Source organism: Anolis sagrei, chromosome 1 (assembly GCF_037176765.1).
Source record: "Anolis sagrei isolate rAnoSag1 chromosome 1, rAnoSag1.mat, whole genome shotgun sequence".
NCBI classification, from domain to species: Eukaryota; Metazoa; Chordata; class Lepidosauria; order Squamata; family Dactyloidae; genus Anolis; species Anolis sagrei.
Genome location: NC_090021.1, coordinates 257,150,870 through 257,172,918, shown reverse-complemented (window position 1 = coordinate 257,172,918; position 22,049 = coordinate 257,150,870). Strand labels below are relative to the sequence as shown.

At 37.1% G+C, this 22,049-nt stretch overlaps 1 protein-coding gene across 6 annotated transcripts in view; it reads left to right on the top strand.

The window, feature by feature from the left end:
• The window catches only part of HIPK3 (homeodomain interacting protein kinase 3), a 71,737-nt gene that overhangs the window by 5,155 nt on the left and 44,533 nt on the right, over positions 1-22,049 (top strand). For 2 of the 6 annotated variants that reach the window (XM_060766567.2, XM_060766569.2), the window contains exons 2-3: positions 284-373; positions 12,642-13,737. The exons of 1 other annotated variant lie outside the window; for it this stretch is intronic. In XM_060766567.2, coding sequence (XP_060622550.2) covers positions 12,644-13,737 — 1,094 coding nt within the window. In that variant the 5' untranslated portion in view covers positions 284-373; positions 12,642-12,643. The remainder of the gene's footprint in view (positions 1-283; positions 374-12,641; positions 13,738-22,049) is intronic. 3 more of the 6 variants (XM_060766566.2, XM_060766570.2, XM_060766568.2) reach the window with 2 other exon arrangements.

Sequence of the window (22,049 nt, the reverse complement as noted above, 5' to 3'; positions counted from 1 at the left end):
GTCTCAGTATTTAAAGTAGGACTTCCTTAATGCAAGAGAAATGTATGATGTCACCAGTATTATATAAATTGTCAAAAAAGCGACAATTTGATATTGAATTAATTTTTTAGTTTTCTGACCTATATTTTCTGAACATGCTGGAATAAAAAATAGATGTCTATTATTACTGTCAAGTAGCATCTTTATACTACTTCAAAGAGTATTTCAATACTGAATTTTGTGTCTGATTAGATTGAAAAACAATTCTAAAATTAAGGTTCTCTGTTTTTCACCTTTTTTCAAGAAGACACTAGGTGGGATGATATGCTTGATGGCTAAAATCCTTGGAATAATGGAGAAGTAAGGACAGATAATTGGACGGAGCAGTAGAGGGGTATGATTCCTTTTTTTTGTATTCTCTTAAAACCATTGCAGCTGAGGACAGACTACACATGTTGGGGGAGGGGGCAGAAAGGGATTCTTAATTATTTTCCTGTCTTGTCAGTTTTCACTTCAATATTCTCCTTTCCAATTTGTTTCTCTCTAGCTTGGTGGAGTGGGAGTGAGGGTGTGATTTGGGGAACCTTTCTTGATTGGGACTGTGTTCACAAATATTCCCACCTCCCTAAAAATGTACTTGCTGACAAAATCCTCCAAAGTATTTCTGTTAAAAAAATAAACATTATTTTACTTTTCCATTGTACACACAATTCCTTACTCAATTTTCTTGAGGATATAATTCTTTGGCTGCAAGGCAAGAAGTTTCTTACCATGTTTTCTTTGGTTTCTTGTAGTAGAAACCTCTGCTTCTTGTTTTGTCTACAGTATTTTTTCCCTCTTTAATTTAAGAGATAATTATATCTTTCTCTAATTACCTTCTCGAGGCCAAGTCAAATCATGTTGTGTTACTTTCTAAGTAATAATTTAAGACAATTGTTCTGCTTAACAATACTTTAACATTGAGTGATTGTACCTCTACTTCACACCGTTCCCTTTTTAGTTTTGATAAATTCAGTTTTTGGAGATTTTAAACCAGAAAGTTAAAACTTGTTCTAGAGTAAGTTTAGCAACTGTATAACTTAAAATGAAACAGACATACATTCTTGGAAGGAGGGCAGAGGTATAGAGTCTTTGTTGGAAACTGGTTGCTCTCATATTATAATTGTTTATAAATGCAACAGTCATAAGGAGATACGGTTACTAGAATGTACTTGAAGAATAAACAGACTGAGCTTTGAGAATGGAAAGCATGACTCGTGAGCCAGCCAATCAGGAAAGTTCCAGTGTGTTTAATTTGAATATTCAGCTTTTAAAAACTAAAGATTGATAGTCCTTTACTGTAATTTGTACCAAACTGAAACATGTTGGTTTGTTTCCACGTAATAATTAAACCTGTCAGTTTTTTTCTCTTTTGGTTTTACATATAGACTGTGCTTATTAGCAAATATTAGTTGCCTGAAAATATGCAGTTCTTTTTAACGGGGTAGACCATCCTATCCTATTTTTATTTGGGAATCAAAAGAAATTGAAGGCCAGTTGTTATGGAGGAGGGCAGGAAAGTTACACTCCTACTATCTCTGAGTAATTGAGCAGCTTGTAGCCTTGCCCAAACATCTGTTATAGTGTGATGACATTGAATGCACAGGTTGTAAATGAAAATGGACAGTACCATGGTGTTTGATATAGGATTTCATGTTGTCAGCTGTGAACACCAAGTATGTTAAAAGGTACTCTTATATTATGCAGCAGTTTATGTAGAACTCTATCATGACTCCGTCATACTACCTTGACTGATTCTCTTGATGGACCTTTCCATGTTCTGGAACACTTTAAAATGCCTTCCTACTAGTTAAATTTTTCTTAGTGTTTAATGTTTTTAATATGTACTTTTGAACAAGGTAAAGCTGAAAAAATCTTAAATATATACCTTTAATTGGTAATTTATTTATCATGTCAGGGCAACCAGACAATTGTATAACATTTCTAACAGAACAAAACAAACAGACAAAACACAAAGTTTGCAAGCTTGGTAGTTCATTAAATGCCATTTGACCAGTATCTGGCCACTTGGAGTGCCTCTGGTGTTGCCGCAAGAAGGTCCTCCATTGTGCATGTAGCAGGGCTCAGGTTGCATTGCAGCAGGTGGTCAGTGGTTTGCTCTTCTCCACACTCGCATGTCGTGGATTCCACTTTGTAGCCCCATTTCTTAAGGTTGGCTCTGCATCTTGTGCCAGAGCGCAGTCTGTTCAGCACCTTCCAAGTCGCCCAGTCTTCTGTGTGCCCAGCGGGGAGTCTCTCATTTGGTATCAGCCATTGGTTGAGGTCCTGGGTTTGTGCCTGCCACTCTTGGACTCTTTTGAAGATGTTCCAGCGAATGTCTTGGTAATATACTAATTGGTGATATACCAAATTGGGTTTCTGTGGCACAAAATCTACCATATTAACATGTTTTCTGTGGTGATATGCTTAAATGGCAGTTGGAACTTTTGGCTGTTGGTAAAAAAGTGTTGAATTCTCATAAACCTACTAACAGCATAGTTATTCGCACAAATAACTTCTTCCCCTTTTCTGATTTGCCCATAGCAGCAGATACTTTTGTGTGTGTATGGTTTAATACTATGTTCTCCTGCATGTGCTGCTTGGAATTTATCTGCTTTGACATGCCTTGAACTGCTTTCCCTGCAGCAAAAATGAAGGCAGGTATAACAGGCCTAGACTGGAGTGTGTCTCAGAAGAATTTTGATCCCCCCTTATTTCTCTGTAGAAAATAATTTGTGTTAACAGGTATGTCTTTTTTGCTCTGCTCTAAGTACATTTACAAAAGCAAATAGATCAAATGCATAAAAATTTGTCTGCTGTTATAAATATTTTTGCAGCTTTAAAAGGATTCTCCTATCTTGTAGTGATTATTAAGAGTTGTGAGGAAGAAAGAGAATGACTTTTTAATTTTTTTTCTAGATGAATTATGAGTAATAATTCTTTCCTTTCATTTTTCTGAAAAATCCCCCTTTCCCAAAATAGCTTGTTCTGAAAGGCCTAAAGTAAACTATGTGGATGTAAGTGTCCTGGAGAAAACATAACGGAAAAGTAAATGAGAGGTTGCAGTTAGGATGAAAGGAATGGTAAAATGAAGGAGCTGCTTAACCTTTAGCTTTCTGATGTTTTCCATTTAGAAGATTGCCTCCATTCTCTTGATCCTTATCTTTTGACTCAGAGATAGAAAATCATAAACAGGTTGTATAAAAAACAACTGGCAGGCAAAGGGCTAGGCCATCTTCTATGTCTGATCAGCTCTGAGTAGCTTTAAAAAAACCCACCTTGACATACAGTTAGAGGACACATCTCCCATGTAATATCTAGTTTGATCTTGAGATAGATGTGGGAAGAGAATGGAGTCTGGAAACGGATATTTAACTCCATTTGTAGTTCTGCCAGCCTAGGTCAGATTTTTGCTGAGAGTTGCCATGAATACAATTCCACCAACACGGGTACCGTATTGTGACCTTGGTTGTTGCTCTCCAGAATATTTTGCTGCTCTTTGCACCCATTATAATTAGCACTTGCAGAAACAAAAAATTGCATTAAACAGTTCTAGTCATTCGCAATTTCTAGATTGAACAAAATATCTGCTAGTTTTAGACTAGTGGTTCCCAAACCTTTCTGGCTATGGAACCCTTCAGAAGACATGTTCCCCACAGAAACCTAACTCTAACCCAGTTTTTTTTTTTTTTACTAAGCATTGTGAACCCACAAAGTTTTTGCCTTCTTTCATCTACTCCAGTGGTTCTCAATCTGTGGGTCCCCAGATGTTTTGGTCTTTAACTCCCAGAAATCCTAACAGCTGGTAAACTGTCTGGGATTTCTGGGAGTTGCAGGCCAAAACACCTGGGGACCCACAGGTTGAGAACCACTGATCTACTCCTATTGCCTTAGTGCAACGTAGCACGTTTGGAAATAAAGAGATCATATTGTAAGTATAACTACAAACATGAGATTGCCCTGAACTGACCTGAATGAAGGGAGTAGTGGTATGTTAATATTTATAAGACAAAAAACCTTCTGGATGTTGCTAGAAAAGTCAAGAGCACTCTAGCGTGTGTTGCAAGGAACTTTTCTTGGAGCTTCCATGCACTTTCCCTGGATAGGTGGTGTGGGTCTAAAATGCTGGGCTATTATAAAATGCATTTTGTTGGCAAGTAGGTGTTTGGAGCTTCTGCCAACCTAGCAGAAGATGTGAATAGATTAATAGGTAATGCTCTGGTGGGAAGGTAACGGCACTTCATGCAGTCATGGCGGCCACATTACCTTAGAGGCGTCTACGGACAATGCCAGCTCTTCGGCTTAGAAATGGAGATGAGCACCATCACCCAGAGTCTGACATGACTAGACTTAACGTCAAGAGGAAACCATTACCTTTAGGTGTGTGGAGATAACCAGTACCTCTCATTCGTTAGAGGCGATCAAATGGATGGTCTCATGGGGTTTTATTTTAAAATCAGTTTTAAATTAGATTTTAAAGATTTTTTGTGGAATGCTAGAGTTCTGCAGAACAGAGTTTGGAAATCACTGTTTTAGACACTTTATCCCATAAATAATATATGTAATCAAAACATATTGTAATGTATTCTATCACTTTTTGCCAGACAAAGTATTTAGTTACTTCCAGAAAAAATGTGTTTTAAATCAACTCAGTGTGGCTATTTTATAACTGGTGATATCTCTTCTTTCCTCTGGTATCTCCCTTTCATAAACCTAGAGAAGGGAACAGAATTGTGATGCAAAATTGATTTGTAGTAGCTTTGTAGAAAGATTTTAAAATAATCATTTTGGCCAATGTGTTCTTATATTGCTATCTAACTTACACACAGACATCACCTAATTTTTCTCTTGTCTAAATTTCCATGTCCTTTTCCTTTGAGTGGACTGCAAAGTATTTGCCTTTGGATTAGCTTGTAAATTGTGGGATTCTTGAGACAGGGTCTGCTGACCTATATCTGTCTCAGAATTTCTGTCTGGTGAGTCAGGGTCTGTTCTCTTCATACCTACCTTATTTGGTATTTATTTGTCTGAGGATTTGCAGTTACTGATTAGTTCTGTTTTGAATTATGATGCTCTTATAGTTTGGAGTTTAGATTAGGGCAACTTGGGTTGGATAACATTATCTACTTTAAGCAGATTAACTTTGTATACTAGTATTTCCTCAGGTTTGTAATGCAACTTTTTGTGTTGATTGACACTCCAGTCTTTACATTTCTGCACTGTTACATAAAATAGAATTCAGATTTGCATTTAATTCACCTCATAGTTTTCATGCTGTTAACCTAGAGAAAGTTACCATTAAAATGTACTACAAAAGCTCTTGTATGTGAGAAAATGGAAGCTCAAACACACAGGGAACGGCTATCTCTTTTGATATATAGGATACTTGGGTGTGTATAGGAAGCAGAATACATAATTGAGTCTTAATTGCCTCATAACATCTTTCAACACGCCAAGCAATTGTCTTCAAATTAGTATTGAAGTATGAGGAAGTATACAGATACTTCTGGAAAAAACAAATAGGCTAAAGTTTGAGCATCAATTTCCTATGTGCCCCTTTAAAAAAGGCACACCCCCCCTCAATTTTAAAGGATTGCAGTAGACCTAGATTTAAAGTCATCACTTTACTTTTATCAGATATAGTTTGAAATTGTGTTTCACTTTTCTGAGGCAAAAACATGATTCCTCTAAATAAAACAGTTATACATAGGCCTCTGTATGATGTACCTTGATTATTCTCAGCTGTTTGATATGATTGTTCACAGTGTCTAATTCTAACAATGACAGCATGGGGACCACCTAACAGCATTCATTAAATAATAAATTGTATTAGAACAAGTTTGCTAGTCCTGCCTGAATATATTCAGATATAGGTCATATGTGTTCCTTTTATACATTCTTTTTTAACCTTAATTTTGAACAAATACCCAGAGTTGCATGCCTATTTATTGCCTAGCAACAAAAGATGAAGAGGGTTCATCCTATTTAATTATGACTAAAGTCATATTAGTATCACATGGTTTAATCACTATGAAAATATGAATGTAATGATTGTGCTTTTGCTAAGCTACTTCTAGGAGAGATAAATCTTAGACATAGCAAGACTAATTTATAGTATGTGGATTTCTGTTTTAAATAATGTTCACATGGGCTAGACATTACTATTAAAGAATTTTAGTTTTGTTCAAACTTAATGGGGCACAGCTCAGAAAAAGAGTATGTTTCAAACGCGGAATGCCCAAGTTTTAATTTTGATATCTTGAGTTAAAAAGATCTTCAAAGCTAAGAAAGAATTTCTGCTTAAATCATTGGAAGGCCAAAGCCAATTGAGATAAACAGTACAATTTGAGCATCTTAACCATTGTGTCAATATCTAAAATTTCAAAAAATATTTTCACCTGAAATGTCTGTGGGCCTCTCTAGGTCCTCCACCACTGCTGTTCTATGGTATGTTTCCAGGCCAAGTATAGTCAAAATGTTATTATCTACAGTCTCAGTTATTACACTGTATGTGTGTCTTATAATGCATCCCCTGTATATATGGGGGTCAAACTATGATGTATCAATGGCTTGATTCAAGAGGAGGGAACATAGTGTTATGATTTGTGTAAAATCATGACTATTGGTGGTTATTCTGTATTTCCACCTTGAAGTTACATTTTAATATATAATTCGTCAGCAACTGATTAGCATTTTATACCCACACACCTTTGCATATATGTTTAAAGGAACTAATCTATCAGATAACTTACTATGATCAGAAAAAAATGAAATTCTGCTTGCGATTATTGGGAAAACTGAATATGAGGGTTGGTATAGCTAATTTTTAGATTATGTGTACTGTTCTGGAAAAGAGTATGAAATTGCTAGGAACAATGAAGAGGAAATTCAGTCAGAAGTTAGGAAACACTTGCTTTAAAGGGAAATGTAAGAATGCATAGACTTCAGTATAGGAGAGCATGATGGAGATTTAGGAAAGGATTCGCCATGCAGTAAAATGAATTAGCTTCAGGACAGATAAAGAAAGCACTCCATGAAACAGTGTGTAATTAACTTGTGGAATTTTCTACAGAGGCCAGTGATTAGGTGGCTTTATAAGGGATTAGGCACATTCATGGAAGGTAGGCCTGTTAACAGTGATAGCTAAAAGAAACCTACATGTTTAGATGCAGTGTAAGTATCAGTTGCTAGGGAACAAACAGAATATGGTTGTTGCTTTCATGACCTGTTGGTAGAGACTTGGAAACATTTGGATGGACACAGGATATTGGACCAAAGAGAGATCCTCATCTGATTAACTAGCACTTAACTTACATTCTATTATACTATGTAAAAGAAGGGTTATTTTATGCTTAATTCTGACAGCAAAATGATGTGATATATATAAGAGTTAAACTATTTCATCTTTAATTTCCCTAAGTTTGTTGCTTCAAAGTCAGTAACCAAAGTAGTGTATGGCTCTACATGTTCTGTGTTCTTATTCTAAACTGATACAGTAAATAAACATGTTTGTGTGTTATATAGTATTGTATGAGTGCTCTTTTCCCATATGCTATTATTGTAGTATGCTTATTGGCAATATGTTAAAGCAGTTATTCCATATTTTATAGTAGATGAATTATTACTCTTGATTTACTGATTGCTAGATTCTTTGCAGTTGTCTAAAAATTAACAATTTACAAAGATTCAAGACATCACTGATGTACAAAATGTTTGGAAGGTTGCTTTAGTATTTTTGTCCAGCTCCAAATCAAGTTAGCCTTAAATTGCTCGGAAATGGTTGCCTTATTTCTTTGTCTATTAAAAAAACTGTTAACTATTTCCAGCCTTTTCTTAACTACTGTCCATTTGTAGATAGACTGCAAAAATAATAGTTCTTCTAATTGTCAAGAGCAGCAACAACCTATAGTTGTCTCTTGCTTTATAAAACAGTTGCATAGTTGTAAAGGAAAGCTGTGTGTTTGATTTAGGCAGAGAAAGACAAATAAGAGAACAGACAGACTACAACTAAGCCTCATGCCTTTGTGACAGTTTATAGTAACAAGTTGACCTCTGTGAAGAAAACAAACATAATCTCAGGTAACTTGTTGCTCTTGGTTTTGAAGTAATATATCTGAAAAGATAAAGCAGTTAGATTTCAGTAAATGCATAACCATACTTGTGATATTTTCTGACAGCACCAGTAACAGAAAGGGAAAAAATGCAGTATTTACAAAACAAATATATTTTGTTTTGTTGTACTATTTTGGTTAGTTGCTTGATGTGAAGTAGTCTTAAATAAAGGTCTTTGTAGATATAGGCTGAGACCTATTCACTGGTAGAGCAAACCAACTTTCTGGTGTTGTTACACCTGATCATCCAGCACATGCATAATGGCTGAGACTAGCTTTATCTAAGCTGTCTTTTAAAATGCCTATCTCTGAGCCATGTCAGTAATGGAGACCTAGCAGCTTGAGGAATCACCTGAACCTTTTCAAGACATGATTTTCCAAGCCCCTTCCCCCTTCTGTTTTTTTTTTCTCCCTCCTTTAAAAAAAACACTTGGCAGCTGTAGAGACCCTAACCCCTCTGGTTCAAACATAATGGAAATTCAGATTAACAGAATCTTCCATTTATGAAATCTTGATGCTGATATTGTAAACCCATCTTTTCATTTCTCTTTTTCATCCAATTATTTCAGTCTATTTTCCAATTGCTGTCAATCCTGCTAATATTATCAATTGATTTTCTGCATATGACTCAGGATTATTTTTTTACATTATATTGTAGAAAAAGAATAATTCTAGACTTTACCTACCTCTTTCTTTTATCATACCAATATTACAATAGTGTTTAAATAAATAAAAGCATTGTAAGTCAACTGTATCTTTCTCTTTTCTGTACTTGTAAGTTTGACAGGGCTTGAAGGTCATATGAAGGCTCATTTCTTACAGGGCAGAGCAGCTTTGGCAGCTATCCTCAGATCTGTCGGTGGCCCAGAGATTAGCAGACCAGCCATATGGTTCAGTTTATTCACATTTACAAATAATTGCAGCTTAGGTATCATTAAGAGAAAACTTTGGCTTGAGTTTTCCAGGGAAGGGTTGGAATACAACACAAGAGCCATCTAGTCTAATTCCTTGCCATGCAAGAATATAAACCAAATTATCTTATTGCCATCCCCATTGCCTATGATTTTTTATTATTCAGTTACAGTATTATGTACTTTTGAAGTTACTCTATTTGGAATCTTTAAAAATCATAGGTGTTGAGGGGCATCTTGCTTGGGAAAACATGTTGAACAAGCAACTTTGAAAAATGTGAATGAGAAGTTCTCATCACTGTGTTCAATTGCCTTTTGCAATTAGTATTTACATTGTATTGATTAATACATCTGTTTACTAGCAAGGAGGTTAAACTGCACAATCCTATACATGTCAGAAGTAACCACCATTTACTTCACTGGGATGTAGTCCCAGCTAGTTATCATGTTTTCCTGAAAATAAGATGTGTTAGGGCTCATTTTCGGGGTATGTCATTTTCCCCATATTTATATATTTTATTTAATTGTAACTAGGCTTATTTTTGAAGTGGGCTTATATTTTGAGCATCCTCAAAAATCTTGAAAAATCATGCTAGGGCTTATTTTCAGGGTAAGTCTTATTTTTGGGGAAACAGGGTGTGTATGTGTATATATATATGTGTGTGTTTATTTATTTATCGTGTCAGGGGCAACCAGACCATTGTATTACATTTCTAACAGAACAAAACAAACAAACAGATAAAAAACACAAAGTTTGCAAGCTTGGTACTTGATTAAATGTCCTTTGACCAGTATCTGGCCACTGGTGTTGCCGCAAGAAGGTCCTCCATTGTGCATGTAGCAGGGCTCAGGTTGCATTGCAGCAGGTGGTCAGTGGTTTGCTCTTCTCCACACTCGCATGTCGTCGATTCCACTTTGTAGCCCCATTTCTTAAGGTTGGCTCTGCATCTTGTGCCAGAGCGCAGTCTGTTCAGCACCTTCCAAGTCGCCCAGTCTTCTGTGTGCCCAGCGGGGAGTTTCTCATTTGGTATCAGCCATTGGTTGAGGTTCTGGGTTTGAGCCTGCCACTTTTGGACTCTCTCTTGCTGAGGTGTTCCAGTGAGTGTCTCTGTAGATCTTAGAAAACTATTTCTTGAACTATATATATATGTGTGTGTGTGTATATATATATATATATATATATATATATATATATATATTAAGAGTCTAGATCAGGGGTCCTCAAACTTTTTAAGCAGAGGGATGCACAGTCCCTCAGACTGTTGGGTGCTGGACTACAGTTTGAAAAAAGCATGAGTGAGTTCCTATGCACGCTGCACATATCTTATTTAAAGTGCAAAAAAATTGAAAGAACAATACAATATTTAAAATGAAGAACAATTTAAATCAATATAAACTTGCCAGTATTTCAGTGGGAAGTGTGGACCTGCTTTTGGCTGATGAAATAATTAGGATTGTTTTGTGTGCCTTCAAGTCATTTCAGACTTTGGGCAACTCTAAGCCCAAAGTTTAGGGTGGGGGCCAGATAAATGATCTTGGAGGTCTGTATCTGGTCCACAGGCCTTAGTTTGGGGACCCCTGGCCTAGGTGATGAATTCTTAGAAAGGAAGCTCTTCTGTCTAAATTTCTTCTTGGCTTCTAGGCTGGGCAAACCATTAGTCTGTAATATTGACCTCCTTGGCACTGTTGTAAGTAGACCTTCACAGTTCTGCTCTTTTCAAATCCTGAAGACCACAACTCTAGCCTTCTTGGGTCTAAATTTTAGGGAACTGAAGGAGTGTAAATAATTTACTGTATGTTTTTATTTGTAATCATTTCCTTGGCATTGCAGGCAAGAACAGCCAAAATTTTTGAAGTCATCTGGCCACTTAGGGAATTGGTATAGAAATACAATAGACAGTTTGAGTTTCTCTTTCTCCCTGGTGTCCTAAGTGTAGTTAACCATTATGCTATTGTCAGACAGTTTTATAGTATAATTAACTCAGAGATGTGAGCACAAAAAGGAGGTATTAAGAAATTTCAGAAAGCTGTCAGGGAGAGAAGCTTTCCTCGCAATTCTTACATGGAATTCAGAGCAGTATATTTGACCCTGTTCAACTTTAGCAGTGTTGTAACAGCCGCACATGTCTTATTACTAAACCCCATTTCCCTCCCCCTAGTACACAGGCCAACTGAAGCTTGGCTGCCTGCTACACTCTATATTAATCTGCTCTAGGATAGTCACGTGGATCTAGTCTAAAAACAAAAAAGAAAGGTGCCAACACACAGCCCTGTTTTTCTATTCAGACCCAGTTGTATTTACTTATTTCCCAGCAAAACTATATGTTCGTCAGCTCACAAATAAAGCAATCTGTATACTTCGTTTCCTTTTGAATATAGTGAGCCTTTGGTGTCTACTGGGAACCTCCTAAGTATATGAAAATCAATCAATTCTCAAGTCTCATTAGATACAGTAGTATATTAAAAAGGTGTCTTTTATATAAAAATGGAAAAATCAGTTCCTTTGTAATAAAAAAATCAAGCTGTGGAGGGTTGAATCTGTGGCTATGGAGGGCTGATAGCATAGTATTTTTTTTTTAGCAAACTTCACTTACAGTATTTATTAACTTACTTATTTTATATACCACTTTTTCACCCCTAGGGGGACTCAAAGTGGTTTCCAATAAATTTACAGTAAAATTCAATGCCCTACAAAACATGGAAACCTAACATAAAACAACAGTAACATAAAACTATCAATGACATCATAGTAGTATGCTTTTACAGAAAACAGATTATAATTGATAAGCTTTGACTAAATGCATTTTTTGCTTAAATAATTAAATTTATCCATGGTAATGTATAGTGTAAATGTACTGAAATAAATGAATTCATTCATAATATTCCACATGGATATTATTAAATACTTGAGAATCCTGAAAGAGTTATCATGGGGAAAAGGTGTTCCCACTGAAACTTTATCACCAATTCCTTTTTCCAGAACAAGTCAAATTTTTCAAAAATTCATTTATCATAGGGACAGAAAATGAGGTGAAATATTCAGAACAGGGGCACATACAGCAAAACAAACACCACAGGGGTGTTAACCCTTCCTTGTGCCTTCCAAAGCTGTATGTATATATGTGTGTGTGTGGCTTTACCCTGTTCTGACTTACATCCAAATTCAACTCCAGAGCAAACCTGCAGAACCTATCTTGTTCATAACTTGGGGACTGCCTATATCATGGTAATACTACTGTACTGTAGTTTTCAGTGTTATTATTTTAGTACCTTGAAGAAGTAGCTCATCAAAGGTAAACATTCAGAATGAGATGTACAGTTTTAGTTTTAAGATGTCTTAATCTTGCACTAAGCCAACAGTTACCTTGCAAGGATTAGTGCAGAGGGATATACTGAAGCAAATGTATTGACAGTGTAAATTATACAGTAGCATGATTGTTTAAATCTGTTGAACAAAAGGATTTGTATGTTTGCATATGCAGAATAGACAGATTGACCACATGTAAAAATTTAAACTTAAGTGTTGATATAGAAGTGAACATTTTGTGAAAGACTCTGAATATAACCTATACTGATTTTTCCTTTTTCTTTCCTGCTTCAGGTATGGCCTCACAAGTCTTGGTCTATCCACCATATGTTTATCAAACTCAGTCAAGTGCCTTTTGTAGTGTGAAGAAACTAAAAGTGGAGCCAAGTAGTTGTGTGTACCACGAGAAAACCTACCCGCAGATCTATGTGAATGGTAAACATTTTGGAATCGCTCAGCCTCCCAGTAGGATTGGTACTTTTTTGCAGGCTACAAATCTTTTTGACAGACCTCGAAGAGATCCTTGTTTGTTGCAGACCAGTGCTGTGGCTTTAAAAAATATTGCAGGTGCTACCAAGATACTAGCAGTGCAGGCGCAGCAACCTCAAGTGGAAGAACCTTGGCCTGGCACGCAGGAAGATCTAACAATCTTGGACCGCCCCCAGCGATGTGGACTGAAGCGTAAGAGTGAAGACTTGGAGAGTCAGAGTGACACAATGCAGATTGTTGATGAACTGCCTATATTACCTGCAATGTTGCAAACAAACTTGGGAAACCCAGTGACGGTTGTGACGACTGCAACTTCGAAACCAAGTAGTACCAGTGGAGATGGCGATTATCAGTTAGTGCATCATGAGGTCTTATGCTCTGTGAAAAGTACTTACGAGGTTCTTGATTTCCTTGGGCGAGGGACTTTTGGACAAGTAGTAAAGTGCTGGAAAAGAGAGACGAATGAAATAGTGGCAATCAAAATTCTAAAGAACCATCCGTCTTATGCACGTCAAGGACAAATAGAAGTGAGCATATTAGCACGACTAAGTACAGAGAATGCTGATGAGTTTAATTTTGTGAGAGCGTATGAGTGTTTTCAGCATCGGAACCATACTTGCTTAGTTTTTGAGATGTTGGAACAGAATTTATATGACTTTCTGAAACAAAACAAATTTAGTCCTCTTCACCTAAAAGTAATACGGCCTATACTGCAACAGGTGGCCACTGCACTGAAAAAACTAAAAAGTCTTGGTTTAATACATGCTGACCTCAAACCAGAAAATATTATGTTAGTAGATCCAGTCCGGCAGCCTTACAGAGTTAAGGTGATTGACTTTGGGTCTGCTAGCCATGTATCAAAGACTGTCTGTTCAACGTATTTGCAGTCTCGGTACTACAGGTATGTGTCTTCCTATTCTAATTCTAGCTTATGGTTGCTATTTTTTTTAGCTTTTACTTTTCTGCAATATCTATATATAATTATGCTTTGCTAAGTCACTAAAGGAATTGTATTTAAATTGTTTTGTGAAGAATTTGTTCTATGAAGCAAAGTGTTAGAGTTTTTTGGTTCTTCACCCAAGACTAGGTAAGCGAAACTTTAGTGTGATACTGGAAAATTAAAGGATTCCTGTTCTGGAAGGCAGTACGTTCATACAGCCATCCCTCTGTATCCACAAGTTTTGAATCCATGGATTCAGCCAACCATGGCTTCAAAATATTTGGGAAGAATATTTTTGTATTGTAATTTGTTGTTCAGGCTTGGCCCCGTGTAAGCCGCTCCGCGTCCCCGTTGGGGGAGATGGTAGTGGGGTATAAATAAAGATGATGATGATGATGATGATGATGATGATTAAGAAAAATCCAAATGGCAAACTTTGATTTCACCATTTCATATAAGGGATGCCATTTTACTTTGCCATTGTAAATAATGGAATTTGCGTATCAACTGATTATCTTATCCACAGGGAGTCCTGGAATCAAACCCAGTGCATAATGAGGGCCCACAGTATATGCTAGTATTTCTGGTGGACACTTTCTTTTACTGGTCTCTTTACTCAGAAATATTAACATGAAGCAAAGCAACTGGTGACCAGGACTTTTCTTTGAAGTGTTCAGCTGCTGACAAGCAAAGTTAAAAAGGGAGTAAGGGAGAGGACAGATTCTCTTGCTTCTTGGAGATTGCAGTTGTATAAGGCATGAAATGAGAATGAACTGAGGAGGTTTGTGATGAGCAATGAAAAGAGTTAAGTAGGCCTGTGAAACAAGTCAACGGGCAGGTGAAAATGAGAATTAGGTTTCTATTTGTACATGGTTTTTATGTAAGAGCTTTGTGTTTGTGTGTGAGAGAACATTTTCTTAAAGCGGGAAGTAAATAGTGGATGTGCATGTTGTGTGTGTTATTTGTGCTGTGGAAGATTGTGGGGCATGTTGCCTGCTGTTCTGAAATACAAGTTAAGGCCTAAAATTTCTGCAGCATACAAGCTGACAATTTATCTCACACTTAAGTTTCCTTTTATTATATAAGGAGTTAAATCATGAATTACCTAAATTTATCATGTGGTTATATCTGGTTAGGCCTCATCTCTTTTATTGTTTTAATAAATCTGTCATAATATTGTATGTCAGTTTGATTTTATTACAGACATTGTACTTTGTTTTACTGCTTTGTAATTCTTTTTATGCAGTCTGATATAACTTTGTAGTAAAGGAGTAAAATTGTTGATGTGCTGAATATGAGAAAATCCACATTTGAGGCATCCTGTGAGAAGAAAAAGGCTTAAAGGCCCTAGCAAGGTTTGCCCTGGTTAGCACTTGGATGGGCTACCTCCAATGAATACCAGGAGTTGTAGATCATATTTTAGAGGGAGTATTTTATGTACTCTTTACCTAGGAAAACCCTGTGAAATTCATAGAGTAACTAGGCAACTTGAAAGTACATACACATACATGAGAGTAAATGGATGACAAATTATACACCTTTCCTTCAGCCATGAGTTTATTTGATGGAACAAGTGGAGGCTGTTTTGCCCTCGACTCTTTGAGGAACATTAAACCTAGCCAGCAAGGATATTTTGGTCTTTTTTCAGTTGTGCTGTGAAAAATAATCTGGGAACACCTGGCTTGTACTGACTTTCCTGCCTGTCTGCTTTTTGGCTGTATTTTTAATGGGTTTAATCAAAAGATAGGCATGCTGGTTGTAATACATATCTTTGGAACAATTATAGATTTGGTAAAATGATATTCAAAATATTTCTTTCTGTGTGCACATTGTGGGGCAGTAGTAGGGATGAGTTAGAAAACTGACTGTTGATGTTGCATATTATTCAGTTTACAGTGGTGTGATACATAATCAATTAATGCACACATGTTTTTCTGAAAATATGTGATTTTTTTTCTATTCTGTTCTAAATGTGTTGGATTTTCTTGAAAGTATTGATGCAGCCATTAATTTAGGTATTTTGGAATTTAAATCCTTAAGGTGTAAGTTTATTTGCTGGCTCAAGCTTGTGAAAAAGAAATAAAACAATCAAAACGTTTTATTAACATTAACTACTGCAACGGTTAATATAGATAACATGCAGGTGTCTATTCTGATTCCAATTTTGAATTACTTAAAGTATAGAGTTAAAAATAGGATACTCATGAATGCTACTTCGAATTCCTTAGAGGAAAGCCGTATTCAGTCAAATAAAAAATGAAGAAATGAGAAAAGAAAGATAGCAAGGTTGAGAAACTGCAAGTCGCTTCTAGTGTGAGAGAACTGGCCGTCTGCAAGGACATTCCCAGGAGATACCTGGATATTTTACCATCCTGTGGGAGGCTTCTCTCATGTCCCTGCATGAACAACTAAAGTGACAACTTTGTGCTGTTTCCATCCTAAACATATGGCGCAACACCATAGTGGTGTAGTAGATGCAGAAACACAGAGAAGCAAAACTGACCCTTTTCTCAGCAGAAGGTCTCTCAGGCCACAGATAATTGGTGGAGAATATAATGAGGTTTTAGGTTTTACTGTGGTTTATTATAGGTTTACATAGAAGAAGTCAAAGAATGAATAAACAGTAATTATGCAGAGGTTGATTATTTCCATTGCTTTGGTTTCTTGCTGCACTAGCATCGTTGTGTTTTCATTTATCTTCAAAACCGAAGTGTTGCATTTCAAGTGGTTCCAACTGTTCACTGAAGCTTCATGTGTTTTATGTTAAACCTATTGAATTAGAAGAAAATACCACAGATCTCACTCCCAGGATTACAAGCATATGCTGTAGAGTGATTTTTATTAACAGTTGGTGTTTTGTATGTCACTGATTAAAATTTAAAATACAATATTAAATATAAATGCCAGAAAAATAAGATGTACAATTAAATATAATCATTACTATATATTATCTCTTTTTTGTTTGAGGGCAAGGCTTTAGTGGTTCCCTGATGAGCTCTTGCATTTCTAAATTTGATAATTAAGCAAGTCAAATATTTCTGCCCTTTCCCATATCTGAAGGTTTTAGCAATGATGACAACAGACAAAAAATTGTATAATGTAAAAAAATAAATAAAAATAAAGCAATTGAACAGGATAAAACTAAAACTCAGAATATAGTAGTCCCAAACTGAAATTAGACTACTAAGTATCAAAAGCTCTAGTGAAATGAAAATTTAACTGGGCATCAAAATGAATCCATTGTTGACACCATTCAGACTTCCAGGAACAGGGCATTCTACAACCATACATATTTCTCCTTCTCCCCCAAATCCCCACATGTGTGCTGCTTCCTTGGTAGATATTAATGGCTGGAAAGATACACATACAGTGTAATTCCTTTACATTCTGAAGCAGATACTCGTGTATTTACCATTACACTTCTGTGAATAATTTTCAAATTGTTGCATATTTCAGAGGGACTGTCAAAACTATATCGGAGTATTCTTTCCCTAAGAAAATCCTGTGAAATCCATGGGGGCGCCATAAGGCAATAGGCAACCTATGAGCACAAATACATACAAAAACTCTCAAGTCTCCTGACTCTTTTTCTGATTAAATGCTTCTGGGAATATGTGGCATCTGTTTAAATTGATTAATTTTCAAGTAGCTGTAAGGTAGAGGGAAACAAATGGGATTCCCAATTGTCCTTGTTTTAGGCATGTCTTTATCTCTTGAGTACTATATATAGTAGTAATACATTTTACCATATGCAAAGGAGAGTACTTGAAAGTGGAGGGAGTCTTAACTAAGATAGCTATTGAATGCTGAACAGCAATCTGGTTATCTCCTTTCAGTCTTGTTGTCAGAGGGCTGCTTCCACAACTTAGTATGCATGAAATTTATATCAAGCAAAGGGATGTGATGGAGCTCTTCCTATACTTTAGGCACATGATTTTTGCCTCCAGAACATGGCCATATAGCCCGGAAAATTGCCTCCAGAACATGGCCATATAGCCCGGAAAAACCTACAACAACACATGATTTGTAGTCCTTATTTGTTTCATGATACTGCATATAAAATATTTGTAGTATATGAGTTGTGTAGTAGTCTGTTGAACTTGAAACAATGGGAGAATAGGCTCCCCCTCCCCCCGGTATTCCAGCATGGAGAAAATTATGCTAATTCCCAGTTGCTGCGATTGTTATAAAATAATGAACTATATGTTTGAATTGCAACCCTGTAGTATTTTGGAAATTATTGGTTACTACAACTGCTAATTCTTCAATACCTGGCTTGTGACGAGTATTTTCGAGTTCTTTATTAGACCAAGGATGACATACCATACAAATGGTTGATGATTTTAATAATGAATGATCTTATTGTTCTATACCAACAGATGTATATGGAAGATAATTTTTTTCCTACAATTTGTTGGATAGTTTGGTTTTAAACATGTCTCTAGAATTTAGAGAGAACTCGTGGTTCTGTTAAGCTGAAGATTTTTCAAAGATAAAGTTCAACACATGTTAGAGCATAATCATTTTAAGCAGATATTTTCATTTATCTAAGTTGAAATCTTCATTTCTCCATTGTGGTCAACTGTGAATTCGCACATATGGTAAATCCTGCACATGCACAGACAGCTTCGGAATCTTCTAGAATATATTTCAGACATTTTAGGTGGTAGCACCGCCCACTCTCCCAATAGAACATATATAGCTAGTGGGAGGGGCTACTGCTTCAGTTCTTTTCATCTGCTGCTCTTGCAGCAGCCAAGGAATCTTCTCTTCATTGACTAGCTTTTTCCTATTGGACTGCCTTAGTAGTTTTGGCTCTGGACTGCCTTTCACTTCCTCTCTGCCCCACTCTTGACTTGGACTGTTTACTGGACTAGATTGCTTAAGTACCTCTACTATCTTGTATATTCTTTTTTTCAAGATGTCAGCTACTACAGCTTTTAAACATTGTGTTTCCTGCTCTGCTAAATTCCCAGACAATGATGGCCACTCCCGGTGCCTCTTGTGCTTGGGATAGGGACATTTGCCCCAGTCCTGCTCTGTTTGCATGGGGTTTACTCCCTTTGAACTGCTGGCTACAACGGACATGTCATACCTGTCCTGGAAAATGGCCTTTCTGGTAGCAATAACTTCTGCTGGGCCTGCTAGTGAGCTTTGTGCCCTTAGATCGGAAGAACCTTATCTTAGATTCCATAGAGATAAGGTGGTGCTTCGCACTGATTTTGCCTGTCTCCCTAAGGTGGCCACCCATTTTCATATGTCCGAAAAGTTAGTTCTACCTGCATTTTTTCAGAAGCCATCTTCACCTTTAGAGCAGAGTCTTCACTTACTGGAAGTTCTTAGGGCCTTAGCTTCTTATGTCAATAGTACTGCAGGAATAGGAAAATCCCCCAAGTTGTTTGGGGGATTTTTGGAAAGATGCCAGTGGCCTTCCAATGACTTTGCAATGTCTGTCCTCTTGTATCATGTCTACAACTCACCTGGCATATCATCTGGCAGACCGGGACCCTCCTCAACAGCTGAAGGGTCACCCCACCAGGTCGGTGGCTACCTCCACAGCCTTCCTGAGGGGCGTATTGTTGGATGCTGTTTGCCGTGCCGCTGCTTGATACACGCTGCTTACTTTTGTCTCTCACTACATGTTGGATACTTCCTCCGAGAGAGACGCTGCATTTGGAAGGGCAGTCCTCTTCTCTGCAGTGGCATGACGCCCACCAACCAAGGCCAGTAGCTCACAAATCTACTATATGTGCGATTCACAATTGACCACAATGGAGAAGTATGGATTGCTTACCTGTAACCATATTTCTCCGAGTGGTCACCTGTGAACTCGCACATCCCCGCCCATCCTCCCTGGTGTTGTCATGCATCAGTCCTTCTGGTTGCTATGTGTGGTGGAAGTTCGGAAGCAGTAGCTCCTCCCATTGGCTATATATGCTCTTTGGGGAGAGTGGGCGAGGCTACCACCTAAAAATGTATGAAATATATTCTAGAAGAATCCAAAGCTGTCTGCGCATGTGCAAGTTTTGCCATATGTGCAAATCACAGGTGACCACAGTGGAGAAACATGGTTACAGGTAAGCAAACCATACTTACATTTTAGAACCAAAATATATTTAGAAACATATATTTATATAAATTAAATATATATAACAGTTTTAATCATTTTATTGTATTTATATGTTTATATGTTTTCTGCTGCCCTGGAGACTAGGACGCAGAACAATGGCTTCAAACTACAAAAAAGGAGATTCCATCTGAACATTAGGAAGAACTTCCTGACTGTGAGAGCTGTTCAGCAGTGGAATTCTCTGCCCCAGAGTGTGGTGGAGGCTCCTTCTTTGGAAGCTTTTAAACAGAGGCTGGATGGCCATCTTTCGGGAGTGCTTTGAATGCAATCTTCCTGCTTCTTGGCATGGGATTGGACTGGATGGCCCATGAGATCTCTTCCAAGTCTATGATTCCATATGTTTTAATGTGTTATATCCTAGACGCTATCTGTGTGCAGTGTGCCACTGAAGTGGTCAACTGTAAGCTGTTCTGAGTCCCCTCCGGGGTGAGAAGAGCAGGGTATAAATATAGGAAATAACAAATAATCAATAAACATCGCATGCTCTATATAATTCTGCAAATAATAAAGTGCTACTCTACAATATGTTGTCGAAGGCTTTCATGGCCAGAATAACTGGGTTGCTGAGAGTTTTCCAGGTTGTATGGCCATGTTCCAGAAGCATTCTCACATCAATGGCATCTATGACAAGAGTTCCCTTTCCCACCCTGGGCCTTCCACAGATATATAAACCTCCCTTGCCTAGTTTCCAATATACCTCACAACCTCTGAGGATGCCTGCCATAGATGTGGGCGAAATGTCAGGAGGGAATGTTTCAGGAACATGGCCATATAGCCCAGAAAACTCACAGCAACCCAGTGCTACTCTACATTTTCTCCATCCTATCTCATGCCTGTTTAATTTAGTGGGTTTTTTTTATAAGTGAATATTTTTCATGTACCTTGACCTAGTTGTTCTTCATGAAATAATTGTGAAATAGTGTGATTAATTAAATTATTTCTATTTTATTGCAGGGCAATAAAATCAGCTTAAGCAATTTTAAACCATTTAAAATGTTGAAACAGTAAAAGAGAATTTAAACAGTCTCAGGTGTATTTAAGCAGTATGGCAATTTAAAACAAATTAAAAAGCATAAAACCACATTTGAGATGTGAAAAGTATTGTTTAGTTCCAGCAAGAATAATCTCCTCATTGATGAAAGAAGCAGTTCATGGGAACAAGAACAAGATTCTTCTGTAAACAAGTTGGGCTGGAATGTGGCCACAGATGTTATTCTATCACTTTGAACTGTGCATCACCGAAATGTTGTGGTGGATATCTTAAAATAGGCAGGGGGTGGTGGCCAGAAACAGTTGACTACTATAGATGGTGAGGCTGTTTCAGTGCTGCAGTGAAATAAGCCAGAAGTACATGCTGCTAAGTACGTTCATTTGGTCAAGGTCAGCATGCCCAAAGTCAGCTGCTGTGCTTATAAGCCCAGTTACTGTCAGGGAAGAGGCTGGGGCTACTGCACAAATAAAGGCATCTTGTTAAGATAACAGGCTGCATTTCATCTGAGAAATTCAGCCCACAAGATGTTGTGTTGTTGTTGTTCTTCCCTTCCCTCTGGCAGGGGAGGTGGTTGGTTTTTACGTTTTTGTTTTTTAATCCAAAACTGAAAATGTAAACTGGCTGAGCTGGCTGGTGTAGATGTAAACAAACTGTGAATTGTAATTGCTAAGCAAGTGGCTGCTTGGCAGTTATTTTACATTTTTAGTATTTGGCAGTTATTTTCCTGTTCAAGCAGGGAATTTGAACGGACACCTTTTTAACTTTTCACATTCTAGAGGGTTTAATTGTTGTGATGTTGCATATTATACTTATTGTTTTGGTACAGAAATGGAACTTTTCTGGCATCAGTTCTGCTAATAGGAATTTACTAAAAGTTCTGAATAAGTGGGTTGGTTTTTAGAAACTCTCCTATCAATTTTTATTAAGACTTTTCTGTCTGGAAGAGCACTTTGGAGTAGGTTTTGCTGACCCAGGAGAATTTAGATAGGGGTACTTTAAACATAGCTAACATGTATTTTCTCTGTGTTTCGTTGCTAACTTTGCTTTCACTTGGGAGCTCACCTGCTTCTTTCTTTCCCAAAAACAAAATATATGATAATAATCTATTTCTCATTTACCAGAAATGAACAGTGCTCTTGGAATTAGCTACAC